Raw genomic sequence first — 14481 nt, forward strand, 5'->3', positions numbered from 1 at the left:
TTATATACAGCATCCTTTTTATTCTCAGTGTGCAGCTACATCAGACTAGTTATTTGGTGCCTAAGGAAAAGCCCCCCTGGGGTGCTTTCATATCTGACAGATAACTATATATAATTACTTGTTTTATCATGTATACACTATCATATGAATTAATTATAAGATATTAAATAGTAAGAAGATGCAGTTTGCCAAGTAAAACATTACATGATAGCAGACAATATTTGTTTTCAAAAATTTCCTGTCTGATATATATATTTTTTAAACTGTATAATGTATGTGAAGTCCAGTGATGTTTTCATGAGACTGAGATGAAGATTTCATTTTCTTCCAAGTGTCTCACTTGCACAGGTAGCTGTTGAACAGTATCTCCTACTGCATGTTTAACAAGGACAGTTTTATCTCAACTGTCTGTCTTCCTATCCAAAAACTGGGGCAAGTTGAAATAGAAACAACTCTTTGTACTGTTAAAAATGATATTTCTAAGATGCTGTAATGTTGTATTGTGTCCTTTCAAAGCTATATAGAGCTTCTGTCAGGGAATATAGACCTTGAGTGACTTTGCTTTTATTTTAAGAGTATTTTCAGTCCCTAATAGCCCCCTCTCAGGCTGCAGGAGATGGACAAAGAAATCATGAACTTATAGCAAAGACAGAGGTTGAAAAATAATGTGAAGGGAAAAGCACCAAGATGTGTACAATGTGTGTATGTGTTATCTGTGCAGTTTAGTTATGGGCGAGGAAAGAATACACCTTGTGTGAAGATCCAGTAATTTGAATTTATTTTTAGCCTAACTGATGCTTTAGCAGTCTAGTCAAGATACAACAATCTCTTATTAATTCAGTTACAACAGTGCTAACACTTCTAATCCAACTCACTCAGTTTCTTCTAAGGTCCATTAATAATTCAATAACCGTAGATACAAGTAGCTGCCCATTTCCTCTTACCCTCTCTATGCACTGCTACAGTGAGTTGATAGTAGCCCAAGTTCTTTGCCAGGAGCAGCATGGTGGGGATGGTGGAAGGTTATTTTATTTTTTCTCGTTGGTCTTTGTGTATGCTTGAGGTTATTTTTGTATGTTTTAACTCAATACATGGGGTATGTTCTTGTAGTTGGTTCACAAGGTTAGTTATATTGTGATTCCTTAGCTTTTAGTGCTTTTCTCTTTCAAGGGAGGAGAGACACATAGCTGCAGAGAGGTAGGCAAAAATAAAAACAATAAAAAAATCCAACAACAACCCCCCCCCAGTTTCAGAGGCAGATTGTGTATGCATGACCACTTGGTAATTTTGCTGCTGGAGCCAGGCCTCTTACTGGCTGTTGGAAACATCAAAGGTACAGGGCTATATATATAAGGAGAAGAAAAAGTCACAGATTATCTGCAGAGGGTATGAGTAATGACAACTGTGGTGGTGCAGTCAGCTGGAATAAATAATGTGGGAGATTGTGAGAAAGTGCACAATTTTGATTGAAGTTGAGTTATCCTTTGTGGAATATGTCAGTTGGAAAAACTGCTACACTGGATTTGATAGAGCAAAGCAAAACAAAAGCGCAGTGATTGGTTTGTGGCTGTTTGGAGTAACAGTAGTAGTTAAACCATAGACTTGCCTGGTGATGGAGAACCTAGAAATAGTAACGGGAGGAGGCGGAGGAGCAAGGGCTGTGCCAGAGTTAGACAGCAGGTGAGAAGGGGTATATGCAGGAAGAGACACATAGGTGGACAATGTTGTGGAAGCCACGAGTTACTGAAACCAGGCTGTAGCTCAAGGGAGCCTGAAGAGAATAGGAGCTGGGAAATACAGTTGGGGAAGTGGGAGACACCCTACTAAGAACATTTTTATTGGAGCAGTGGACTGGGAAGTTTTAATGTACTGAACACTCGAGCAGTTGTGAAGAAGAGTTTGAGGGTGAGATAGTGAGTTTAGTGGTGAAAGGAAAAAAACCCATATTTCCACAGATGGGTAAGCTGGTGAGAGCTTGCTTCAGAGTTATGGAAGTTATGATCTATCCTTTGTCTTTTAAGGAGGAGGAGCTGGTGAGGGGATGGTTTGAAGACAGGAGGAGATGTGAGGTGAGCAATATCTGGAGACAGGACCAAACTTACTCAGGTAGAAAGTGGGTGAGGGAGGAAAACCGCAGAGAAGTGTTAGAGGTAGAAGGTGAGAAAGGTAGGGCTGCTGTTGGTGGAGGGAAGACAAAGAGAAACAAAAAGGACAGAATTTGTTTTCCTTTGTGACTCTGTCTAGGATGTAGGAAAGGTTGTGTTGGTTTTAAATCCATGTTTACTTTTTTCAATGGTATTGGTTGCTGTTCATTCTCCTCTTTCATAGTCCCTTAACTGTTCAGTAGTATCTGTTGATCTTGTGATGCCCTTTTTCTGGGTCAGGGACCACACCAGGAAGTCTCAACCTTTCCCAGCTTATCCATTTCTCTATGAGTCAGCCAGTAATGATAAAAATAAGGGCCTGAAGACTCTTTATGATGACCATCATTACTGGCATCCATCCTTGGGATTCTCAGCAGAGAGGCCCAAGATTCGCAGGAATGGTGGGTAAATGATGCCTTTGCTCTTGGCAGTGGAGCCCTCAGGTCAGGATGGGGGTTTGCTGATGAGGTTGTGTGGGACAGGTGGAAAACCTGGAAATGTGGATGTTAACACAGAACAGTAGTTTTTTTGTTTGTTTTGTTTTAAAATTGTAGGTCTAATCTACTTTGCTCCTGTGTTTGGGATAATTTTTGATACACTTACAAAACAAATTTTTATAAATAAATCTCTTTATGCTCCCGTTTGCTCTCTTCCTAGGTAGTTAATATTTGTTGCAAAAGTCCTGCAAGAGCATCTCCCTGCCCCACCATATGCCTCTGTAAGTGTGACTTACGCTGGTGCTAGGTGCCATTGAGTTTTAAAAGAAATGGTTGGAGGCAGGACACTATTGATAAAGGATCCTCAGTTCTGGAAATAGGCTTCTGTCTTTACAGCCCAGATTTACTGACTTAGTACCAGACTCATTTGTTCTGGCAGGCTTTTGTCATGGATAAAGGCAATGATGGATAGTGAGGCCTAAGGAGAAGCTTTGTTTGTTAGTGTGAGGCTTTGGTCAACAATGATTTATAGATTGCAGGTCAAATTCTCTTATTAATGGGATTGTAAAACATAACTGGGAATTTCACTCTAGGGAAGCAAACTCATTAGGGTGCAGGAGGAAGGGATACAGGGAAGCTTTTCCTGGGTTATATATTTTGCATAAATTTTGTTTGAGTGCTTGGGGGGGATGAGGAAAGGCTTTTTTTTTTTTTTCAGTTTTGATGTTTTTGCAAGTATAAATAAATCATTGAAGTGCATATTCCAAACACTTTTGCATTAAACAATTTTCCCAGAGATGCCTCTTTTATCTGTTCCACTGGGAACAGAGCAGGTTGATGATCTCCATGACTACGTTGTTGTCAGTACATCACAGCCGGTGGCTCAGTATCACATCACAGACTCCAAGCACACAAGTCTTTATTGTTGAATGTGTACAGCCATTGGAGAGGTGCATTCATCCTATTGAACTGACTTCAGCATCTTACTGGCTAAACAGTAAGACATTAATGTGCATTAACATGCTAACTAGGCTTTTGGCAGGGGAAAATTAAGATGAATGTTGTAGGCTTTCTTAGATATTGAAATGCATCAGGTTTTCTGTTGTACTTAGTGCATTTGTATCTAAAGGTGAATAAAAGGCTATAGCAGTGTTTCAACCAGTAAGCAGGATGGAAAGGCTTTTACTTTGGTAGCTTTGAAAGAGAACAGATGGGCTCTTCCCTGCCCCAGTTCAGTCTTCCTTGATCTGTAATACCTTAACCTAATGTACAGGAAGCTTGCATTTGGAGTGCCACAGGGGGAATGGAATCGCATGGGTTTAGTGTGGTCAGTCTCTGCGTGACTAGTTGTCATTTGACTGCCACTTTACCCTTTTTATATTAATTATCTTTCATGTCCAGTGGCATTGTTTTACCGTTGCAAACTGTAAAAGCAGCTTCTTATCAATAGTTTTGACACTTGATTAGGGTCTTTAGGTGCCAATGTAATATAATAATATGATAGTAGCAATAATAATCACTTTATTTGCTGTGCATTCTGTACAGGTTTTCTAGAGAACTGGGTGGGAAAGAGTTTTGTTTTCCAGTGAGCGTTTAAAAAGTGTGGACAATATCTTCGGAAATGAGCTTGAAAAAAAAGTGTTAGATTTGTTCAAATGAAACATTTCAAAGGTAACTTGATCAGCTGTGTGTTTGTTGTGTTTGGTTTGTGGGGGGTTTTTTTGGTAACAATTGTACAAACAAGGTTTTGAAATAAAGGCAATTATAAATGTTTTGCAAAAGCTCGATGTGTGGTATGTTGGCAAAATGAAAGCTTTTATTTAGAACATTTTTAAATTAGGAGGTTTGAATCAAAGTAGCATTAGCTTTAAGTTTTTCACTGCAAAAAGAAAACCATTAGAGTTTTTGGGTCTCCTGTGGCTATTTACCTGCCAAAGCAATCATTAATATAGTTTTTGAGATAGTTCTGTTTAATGATTTTGAGGCTTTGAATCTTTAGAATTTACTGAGGGTGCCAAAGCCAGCTCCTAGGCCGTCTGTTGATGCCAGGAACCTAAGGCCTCTGATTTCTTGAAGACTGATGTTGTTACTTAAATACAAATCAACACCATTAATTTAATATAGAGTTGTGAACTGAAATTATGAAAGACACAAGTTGCATTATTTGTGGTGGTAGCATTTGTATGTTTTAACTGCTGGCTGCTTTTGTGATCTGTGCGTTTATGCTTCTGCAGAACATCTGCATGTCGGGAGACCTGTCCCACGTTCCACTTCCCATGCAAACCCAGCTGCCTCTGTGATAGCCTTATGATAGATTCACTTGTTTTTTGCTTTCTTAGATTACTTTCACAAAATGTATTTTGAGCTTTAGTATGCTCACTGTGCTCACTGTAAATGCAATACACTTATTTCAATTTATTAAATTTGTTAAATACACCTTTGTGTATGTACATGAAAATTAGAAAGTCAGGTTTTTCAAACCAACACCCTAATAGAGCAATGATTCTTCCATGCCTGCAGAGCTTACAGTGAAAGGAAGGGAAGAAAACCAGCTGAAGTATATTGGCTGTCGAAACTCTTAAGAACTGAATTTGTACAAAGCAGGCTGAGCTCATCACCCTGAGCATTTGTAGTGAAGACCTTTGTAGTTTGCAGCCAACTGTCCACAGCTCTCCAGCAGAACAGTTGCACTGGGCAGAGAAACTGGGGACAATAGAAGTTTTTTTCAAAACTTAATGAAATTAGGAAATTAGTATGGAATTGCTAATAGTGTGTTGCATTGTTTTGTACTGGAAGTAAAATCTTCTGGGAATGTAAACGGGAACAAAAAGCAGGCGAGGAATGCAGCTGGTAAGTAGCTATTGATCTAAAGGCACTGGGAAGAGGGGAAGAACTGGAAGATAAGCATACGACCTAAACAGGAGTAAAGTACAGGAGTTAAAACTATTGACTTTTAGCATTGCAGCATTAAGAAGTCAACCCTGATTTGAGTTTTTATATCCAGTCTGTTGTTTTGAACTATCATCACTCTGGAACACAACACTGTTTTCCATCCAGAGATTTTGTTTGCAACTCTGAAAGCTGTAAACATCATTGAAAACAAGGAGGAAATCAAAACTGATGAGCAGGAAAAACCCAAGTCAACAATCCACCCTTCTGATTTTTAACATACTTTTGTAGCAAGGTTCAGTGGCACATTGCATGACAATATAACCAGATGTACAGAGCATCTCAGTAATGCTTTCTTTATCATTAGTATTACAGGAACAGCATGCTACTAAGCACTTCCAAATTAATATAGCTTTTCTTTTTTGTGGCATAATAATAGTGTGCAGAATTTTTTTATTTTTTATTTGTGGTTCTTTCTCTTCTTGCCATTGAAATATAACTTGGTACAAGAAATGTATCTTAATTCTGCAGCCCAAGGGAGTATCAAAACCAATCAGATCTAGAAGTCCATACGTACAGTGATTTATGTCTGGAGTTTATACTGCAGCAGGTATTTCACCCCGACCAAGAGCAATTTTTTCTGTCAGAACAAGTCTTTATATAAATGAGATTATTTCTGGTTCCTTTCAGATACAGTGTGTATGTATGTATCTATGTACATATGTATGTAGATATGTATAGTTATATGTGTTCTTATATATTAAAATTACCGATTGGCTACTTTATAGTTCTAAGATAAACTTACAGTAAGTTCTGGTGTCTTTTCAGGTCTTACCATGTTCCTTACAGTTTCTTCCCAAACAACAATACCTCTTAGATCAAAGGCATATAGTATGCATATAGTAGTGTTTGTATACTGATGGCTGCAATGACTACAGGTACAGTGATGGATGGCATTGCAGTGCTGAGGCAGTTGGTCTGCTCTTTGGGACCCCAGTTATATTTTTTGTTCTTTTTTAAATCACAGGAATAACATCATAGGCACTTCAAAAGGAAAGATGTAAGCCAATGTAATCTTCTTTGTAACTCCGCTAACAGCTATTCACAGAAAGCTCATGCTGCTTCTCTTGTTTGAACACTTCAAGCAGTTTTTTTTAAAGGAGAAAGCCAACAAAACGTACCAAAATGCATTGCTGTTCAAGTAACTTTTTAGTCTAACCCACTACTGGTGGAAGTGAGCAGCAGTGTATTGAGAGATTGCAAAGAACGCCACTGACATTGACTCATGTTTCTCTGCCTTATTCACAGATATTGATGAGTGTGCTGAAGGACGGCACTACTGTCGTGAGAATACCATGTGTGTAAATACACCAGGATCCTTCATGTGCATCTGCAAAACAGGATATATACGCATTGATGATTATTCCTGTACAGGTAAGAGCTGTGTATTTGCAAAAGAAAATAACAGAATGGTGGTATTTAGGAGCACTGGTGTGATTCTTCTGAAGTTAGTATTTGTTAGAGTCATAGAATGTCTACATGAAACATTAAACAGAATGAAACTCAAAATAATTACAAGGTTACAGTGCAGAAAAGCTAATGCATGTTACAGAATGTGTGTATGCTGTATCATTTGCCTGAAATTATAAGGCAATCTGGAGTTCACTTGAATTAAAATGACTTTTCTGCAGACTTTTGATGGAGTTAAATTTTCTGCATATTAGAAGTGACTGTTTCCTCATTTTGATTTCGCCTGCACTGGGGAGGTTCCCCAGCTGAATCCTGAGTTCAGAGGGCAGGAGCTCTCTCTGCCTTGAGCCACTGGACAACATGGTTGGTCTAATCTCTGCATCTTCCCTTTTTGCTCTACTGCCAGTGGATGCTCTAGAGGAGGTGCTGGATTCATGCTGATTTTCTGTCTTCTTGTCTTATAGTCTTCTTTTATTGCAGGATATTTTAGCGTTATGGAATGAACACTGAACATTTAGAACAGCCTTCCATATCAGAGCCAGGTTGACTGTAAGTGTTCCAGGGAGGAATGTGTTTTTTCCTACTAGACAGATAAAGCAAGTATTATTCAAAGCTGTGGCACATTTTCTCAGTGAAGAAAAATGTGTGTGAACAAAATAATACCACTATTTCATGTGCACAGGGGAAAGCATTACCTCTTTCTATAAGAGGATATGTTTGTTCAGTAAAACTTCCTTGGAGTCCACATTATCTAACAGTAAAGCTGGCTATAAATGGATGAGCGTATTTGGAATGTGGAGACACCACTGTGAAGTAAATTTCGAAATCAGTTTAATTCTGTCCATTATGTCTTGGTGTTTTTGAGCATCAATGATACGTCTTGGTACAGAAACAGCTTCTTCGTAAACTGGCATAATTTGCTTGCCCAAACATGCACAGCACACAGGGACATGGATCTGAAATGACGTATGTGTGATTTTTTTGTGCGTACTGTCTTACCTGCACTTGATATTCCTCTCACAGACACTGGCAAGCAGTATTTTACTGCAGTGAGCCCAGTTCTTGAAGGACCAGGTTATAGCCTGCTTGCAGCAGGTCCTTCTGAAGCAATCAGTGTGTTTCTGATCACTCTCTCATGTCTCCCCACACTCTCAGTTGAGTAAAGCAATTGTTTCACTACCTACCGAGTGTGAATGTCGGGATTATTTTAGGACTGACTTTATCTAAATCACTGTGATACTTTTTCCACTTTGTTTCCCTTAACTTGCTCTTCTGATTGAACTCTGCAGACAGTAAACCATTGCAAACAACTTCACAGGGGCATTCAGTGCCTATAAAATATAATAAAGTTATTTCTCGGTACTCCGCACATTGCATTCCTCATATTTGCTGAAACGTACTGTTTTGAAGTTCAGTGTAGTTAAAGAGCTGTGAACAGTCAAACTGGTGTAAAAACTGCTGGAAATCCATTATGGATCTCACATTCTAAACTGCATTTGGCTCCACATTTGTAAATTATAGTTTTCTGTGAAATCAACAAAATGGGTGACAAACTGAATGATTTCTTTTCCACCTGTCCCTTGATCAAGCTGGGAAAGGTTAATGCAAAAAGAAGCAAAGCAGATGAAATAGTTTTGTAAGATTTCTAATCTAAAGTCTTGCTAGGCCAGATGAACTGTAAGTCATGCAGTGACTCTGTATGTCTGAGCAATGCCACTTACTGTCATTTGTGACCTGGAGTTTTTCTGGAATTAAATTGTAGTGAATTTTGGATACTGGCAAACTAAAAGAGAGGCAACAACGAGGCTTCAGTGCCTGTTGGGTGGCGGAATTTCCATGAATGGCAACCTAACATCATTAAGTGTATGTGTCACAACATAACTGCAGGTTTTTTTCTGGTTCCATGACCAGTGTGAGCACCTCCACTGGAGGCACTGGTCACTTACTGAAGTATGTAGACTTAGGAGACTCTTGCATGACATTTCCACCACCAAACAACTAGTGAGTGAAAGGTTAATTGTGTTTTAAAAATTGAAGGAAACATGGGATACATTTAAAGTCATGTGCTTTGATCAGTAAATGGCATGTTGTGCTTGTTTTAGTCTATATGAGTGGCACTGAGACCATTTACATTATAGGACTGTACTAAAGCAGGTGGCAAGTGTATATATCTGTACATGAGACTGCTGTAGGTTTTCCACCCCTCGGCATATTATTTGTTCTTTGCAGGTTTTGCCATGTATTAAGGCTCCTGATTTCAGAGACTTTCATGTGCACCCATTTGCCCAGATACAAATCTAAGAGGTAAAGTGCACACAAGTGGGGAGGGTATATTGCTGTAGCTTTAACATGGAGCCTATGGAAGTTTTAATCTACTAGATTGCTTAGCATTGTCTCTCCCGAAGAAAGTTGCTCTGTTCTGAGAACCAGCATAAGCTCTGTGTAGTAGAAACACTAACCATGTTTGCAGGACTTTGTTGAAAGATGTCTATGTTAATAAATCGGTGCAAAATAACAGTGGGAATGAGTTTATGATGCTAGTGACAGCACTTTGCTGTCCTGCAGGCAGACCAACAGGTTTAGTCTAGGCTGTTATGCTTAGGTATAGCTGACTCCTCATAAGTGTGATTTTCTCTTACAACATACCGTTGTATTTTAAAGCAAGTAGTTTACAATAAAAACTCACTATACTCACCTTTATCATATTTTTTTTGGTTTGTTTGGTTTTCATTTAAGTGGACCCGTAATGACATTCAGCTAAACAAATAACATTTAGGACTTGAGACAGAAAAGTATTTTCCAAATCCATTTTGTTTAGAGACTCAAGGCAGTAAAGTGTGGGATCTCAGCCCATCTCAGCCAACCTTGCTTTTGCTCTATTTAAATCCATCAATCTAATCTGCCTTTTGTGATGGTAGAAAGCAGAAAGTAGAAATCTTTGCACTTTTGAGAATCCAGGTACCAACTTGTCCATGCCCAGCATATGTCACTGTGCATCATGAGCTCATGGCCCATTCATTACAGCTGGGAATTATTTTGGTTAAGCTCAATTTTCTTGTCATGATGGTGCTAGTTCTTGAAGTTAAGGGCATAAACCAAGCCTTTTTATCTGGCAGAAAAGCAGGACAGTAAGGAGAAAAGCAATCATGATATACCAAAGAGAGAGCACTGCAAATTAAAGAGATATCTTTGAAAGGTTTTCTGAAGAGTGCCCTGTTTAACTTGGCATATCTATGAAAGTAAGGCTGTGCACTATCCTTAACAGAATTTTCTGGGTTTTCCATTTTTCTTTTGTGTTCCAATAATCAGATTTATTGTAGAAGCTGCACAGAATAGTTGATGGATTCCATAGTCCACACAAAAACCTGGTGTTCACATCTGGAAAAAATGAGAAGTAGGAAAGATGTCTGTAAAAGAAATGGTATTTTAAGACCAGTTCAAACATTAATATGCAAAATATGTTTACATTCATACCATTGTTTAGTCTGTTTTATGTAACTCAGGCAAAAAGTGGATACTGTAGGACAGAACTTCTGCATTGCTCTTTTGTATTTTCCTCAAGATAGCTGGAATATCAGCTTTAATTGCATCAGTTCTCAGCTGCTGCAGAAGGATATTATAAAGATGCCTCTTGCCAACTACTTGTGAGAGCCATCCTGCAGAAGCCTCACACAGACACCTCTTGTGCACAAAGGCAATCCCGAGTATTTTAGGGCACCTTGGTATGGCAAGCATACCACAAAAACTAGCAAGCTTCAGGACTTACGTTGGTGTGGTTTTATAGTATACAATTCTGCTCAAATCTCTTAGTACTCATGTGCAGAGAGTCTGATGCACTTTGTTTCTGCCAGTGTTTGCGACTAAATTTAATCATTCAACCCTCTTTTGCCTTCTGCAGAATTTAAAGTTCTTGGCAGATTGCCTCATTGGCAATTCTGTGTTTAACTTGCCAGCTGAAATATCAATGAAACTGAAGAAGAGGCAGATTTTTCATCTAGTTCAGGAATAATAAGAATAGGGTAAAAAAGTGACAACTGACCCCGTGTGTTACTAAATGTTAAAATTTTAAAATATATTTCAGGTCAGACTGTTCCTTGTAACGGTGTGTATTCAAATCTAGTCATGGAACTGTAGCTGTGCATAAAATAGTCAACTTATTGTAAGCTCGACCAGAAGCTCTGGTAGCATGTCCTTGGGAACGTTACTAATCAGGAAGAAAATATTCTGTGGATTGGTGTGAATATGCCATTGTTTGCACAGGATAGCTGAAGCACGGGAAGGAAAAATCATACCTGAACCTTGGTTAGACGGGTTATGATGTGAGTGATGTCCACATAGCCTGCCAGCAGACTAATGTAAAATGGCTTATTGTTCTATTCTATGCACACATATATAATTTAGAAGTCATTGATCAAAATAGAAAAGAGACATAAAATCAGTGACATTGAAGGGTTTTTCCTCCTGTATGAGACATTTGAAAAGAAATCTGTGCTATCTATCTCTGTCAGAGTCCTGGGCACAAAAGACTGATTTAGACAGCATATAGCTGCTTCCAAAACAGCTCCAGTCTCTTCCTTCCTGGCATGTTTATTGCAAGTTTTACAATAGATCTGAATTACATTTTGATTTTCACAACAAAAGATGTAATGAAGACATCAATTTCAGTTTTTGTTATTTGTATTCATCTTGGAAGCAAGATTTGCAGGGTTAGATTGAGTTAGTCACAACCATATTTACACAGAAATCTGTTGTTAGTGACTGATTTCATGTTCAGAAATCAATCATAGCTATGAGAAGGGGAGATGAGTCCTAAGCTGCACCCATATGCCAAACGGGTGAACAAACTGCAAATTAAAGGCATAAAAAATATGCCCAGGGCTACCGTGCTTTTCCTACACTGGTATCATCTCATTCCCTTTCCGCTTTGTTTCACAGAATCTGAAATGCAATGGTGTTGTGTGGGGGGAAGGGAGGCGGAAAATGGCACAAGTCTCTGCTGGGGTAGTTCAGTATGTGTAGCAGTACACTGCAGCGTCACTGTTAGATATGATTAAATCTGAATACCTTTATTATTTTTCTGGAATAGTAACACTCACATCTTTACCTGGATTACAGAAAGGCACAGGCTGTTTTCTTGGCTGGAAAAAAGGAAGTTTTCCTTCTAGAAGCAAGGATGTGGCCGATGTCACCTCGTCTTTCAGGCTGCTGTGTAATCTGCAGCTGGTAGGAGTGCTCTGAAGAGCACAATACATATCCTTTCCTGTGTTCTTTTTCTTTTTCTTTTTTTTTTAAATGGAAAAGGGATAAGTTAGGAAATGAGATGATTATTCTCCCGTTGTCACACATGGCTCTAACAAGGAGAAGTTCTAACTAGCCACAGTGGACGTTTAATCCCATTTAGTCTGAACAGATGTCTTTAGTTCCCTTCCTTGGGACTGCTTACCTATCTAAGTAACCCATCAAAAATGGAAGAGAAGAAAGAAGACCCTGTGAGATTTAGTGCATCTTCCCTAGACTGTATTAAGAGGAAGATGAATGCTGTGGCCTGGAGAAGCCATGGTATTTCTGAGCTCCAGATGATTTTTAAGGCTGTGTTTCCATGCAGTCTCATGAGCAACCTTCTCTTATAATTTTTTTTGCTTTCCAGCCAGCTTAAAAGGGGGGGAGTGACCCTGGTAGAAGTGCTGGTGGTTTGCTTGGCCTCTCCCATGGGTGGGAGTCCCTGTGGTGATGTGGGGAAGGTAACGCAGCTGATGTTACCCTCCCAGTGAATTCCTCCCTGGATGTTTTGTGTTACATGCTTAGTGGTGCTGGAGAGGGAGGCGCTGAGGCTTCTCCATGAGTACTCTAGGACAGTATCTTCAGCTGACTCTCCCTGTACGTGTGTGTGGGTAAGATGGTAAATGACTGAATGAAAGGTAGACATACGACGTATAAACTGTGTCAGTGTATAAACCAGGTTGAATTAATGTTTGTACATGCTGTTATCTATGGGGTTTAGTAAATTGTCTATTACATGTTTTGTTTTTTCTTTTTCTTTTTTTGAGACAGAGAAGTGTGTGAGCTACAACTTCATACCCTGACACCAGTGAGGTTTTAAAATTGTGCTGTACTTTGGCAGGAAATATATATGAATTCTTAACCGAATAATTATTAAAAGCTCATCAGGCATGTAGCAAATTGTGGCCTACTTCTACCAGGCATGGTCCAGCCACGTGAACAGCTGTGTCCATCCCCACAGCAACACTGAGCTGTGTGGGACTGCTGCCGTGCGCAGCGGTAGGTGCTCATGTACAGGTTTTACATGCGTGCAGACCTTGTAACGTTTTTTCATAACCATTTTGCTGAATCCATTCCAGATGATTTTGTCTTTCAGTTTCATTTTCACTTAAGCCAAGTCATGCTGATTTTTTGCTGCTGCTTGCTTTTAGAAAGAAATAGCTTAGAAGCCAAAGGAGATGGCAAAATTGGTGGAGATTCTAAGTCTGTGAGGCTGTTATTGTACATTACAGTCTGGTACCATCACGTTTCTGCTCCTGGGTTTGTTGTTTGTTTTCTGACTTCCAAAGAAAATTGTGAAAGATTTTAATATTACATACCGTGACTGTGGTCGGAACATTTGCAGGGTTGGTTCTTCGGAGTCTGAATAGATAGAAGGGATGAAGTACTTCTGTAGAAATAAAAGACTGAGTAGAATATATGGATGGTTTTGGTCTTTGGGCTTTTTGACTTGGCCATATGGAAGGCTTACTCAAAGCAGTGAAAGATGTGTCGAACTCGCTGGACTTTAACTAGGTGTCTCCAGCTGGACGTTGCTAAGTCTTCTTCCTCCTCTGCCCCAGCCTATTTAAGTCTTTATGAGTCTCGGTGATTTTTTCTGACAACATTTTTCCAAAACGGTGTCAGTACATTCAGCAGCATTTAATTTTTTTTCTGCAATATCCTCTCACAGTAAACTGAAGTCTAATAATTTTTTCCACATAAAATACCAAGAAGCCTGGCAGTGGCAAGTTGAGTGACACCTGAAATGTTAATTCTTTAGAATACTGACAGCTTTGTGTATTTTTCAAGTGAAATTAAATCAAATCACAAATCTGTTTCAAATTGGAAGGAATTCCAAGATCAACATTAAAATAATTAAGGGTCTGAGGAGATTGACTTGACATATGGGAAAGATTTAAAGGAGAAAACTACACATTTAGCAGCATAGTGATGGTGAATGTGCAAAAAGTAGGAATTATTATAACAATTTTACTAAACAATAATTATGTGTGGGGTTTCAGTAGTAAATAGGAAAATGTAGGGGAAAGGCCTGCACCACTGCAGATAAGTAGCCAGTACTTTTTGACATTAATTTCTCAGATCTGACCCATGTTCTTAGCTCTTTAATGATACTGTGGGATGACTGAAGCAAATTTACCTTGAAATAATGTGTAAAGAACAGATTGTCTCATTTAGCCTGTTCAGCACATGTGCATCTGATACTCTCTCACCTATCCTTGTGCTTTTTTTCCCCCATGCAGCCATTAATGCTTCCTCAT

At 39.0% G+C, this 14481-nt stretch overlaps 1 protein-coding gene across 1 annotated transcript in view; it reads left to right on the plus strand.

Annotated features, from left to right (window-relative positions):
* The window catches only part of NELL2 (neural EGFL like 2), a 150221-nt gene that overhangs the window by 74075 nt on the left and 61665 nt on the right, over positions 1 to 14481 (plus strand). The window contains exon 13 of the mRNA XM_037390221.1: positions 6779 to 6904. Coding sequence (XP_037246118.1) covers positions 6779 to 6904 — 126 coding nt within the window. The remainder of the gene's footprint in view (positions 1 to 6778; positions 6905 to 14481) is intronic.

This window comes from Falco rusticolus, chromosome 5, assembly GCF_015220075.1.
Source record: "Falco rusticolus isolate bFalRus1 chromosome 5, bFalRus1.pri, whole genome shotgun sequence".
NCBI lineage: Eukaryota > Metazoa > Chordata > Aves > Falconiformes > Falconidae > Falco > Falco rusticolus.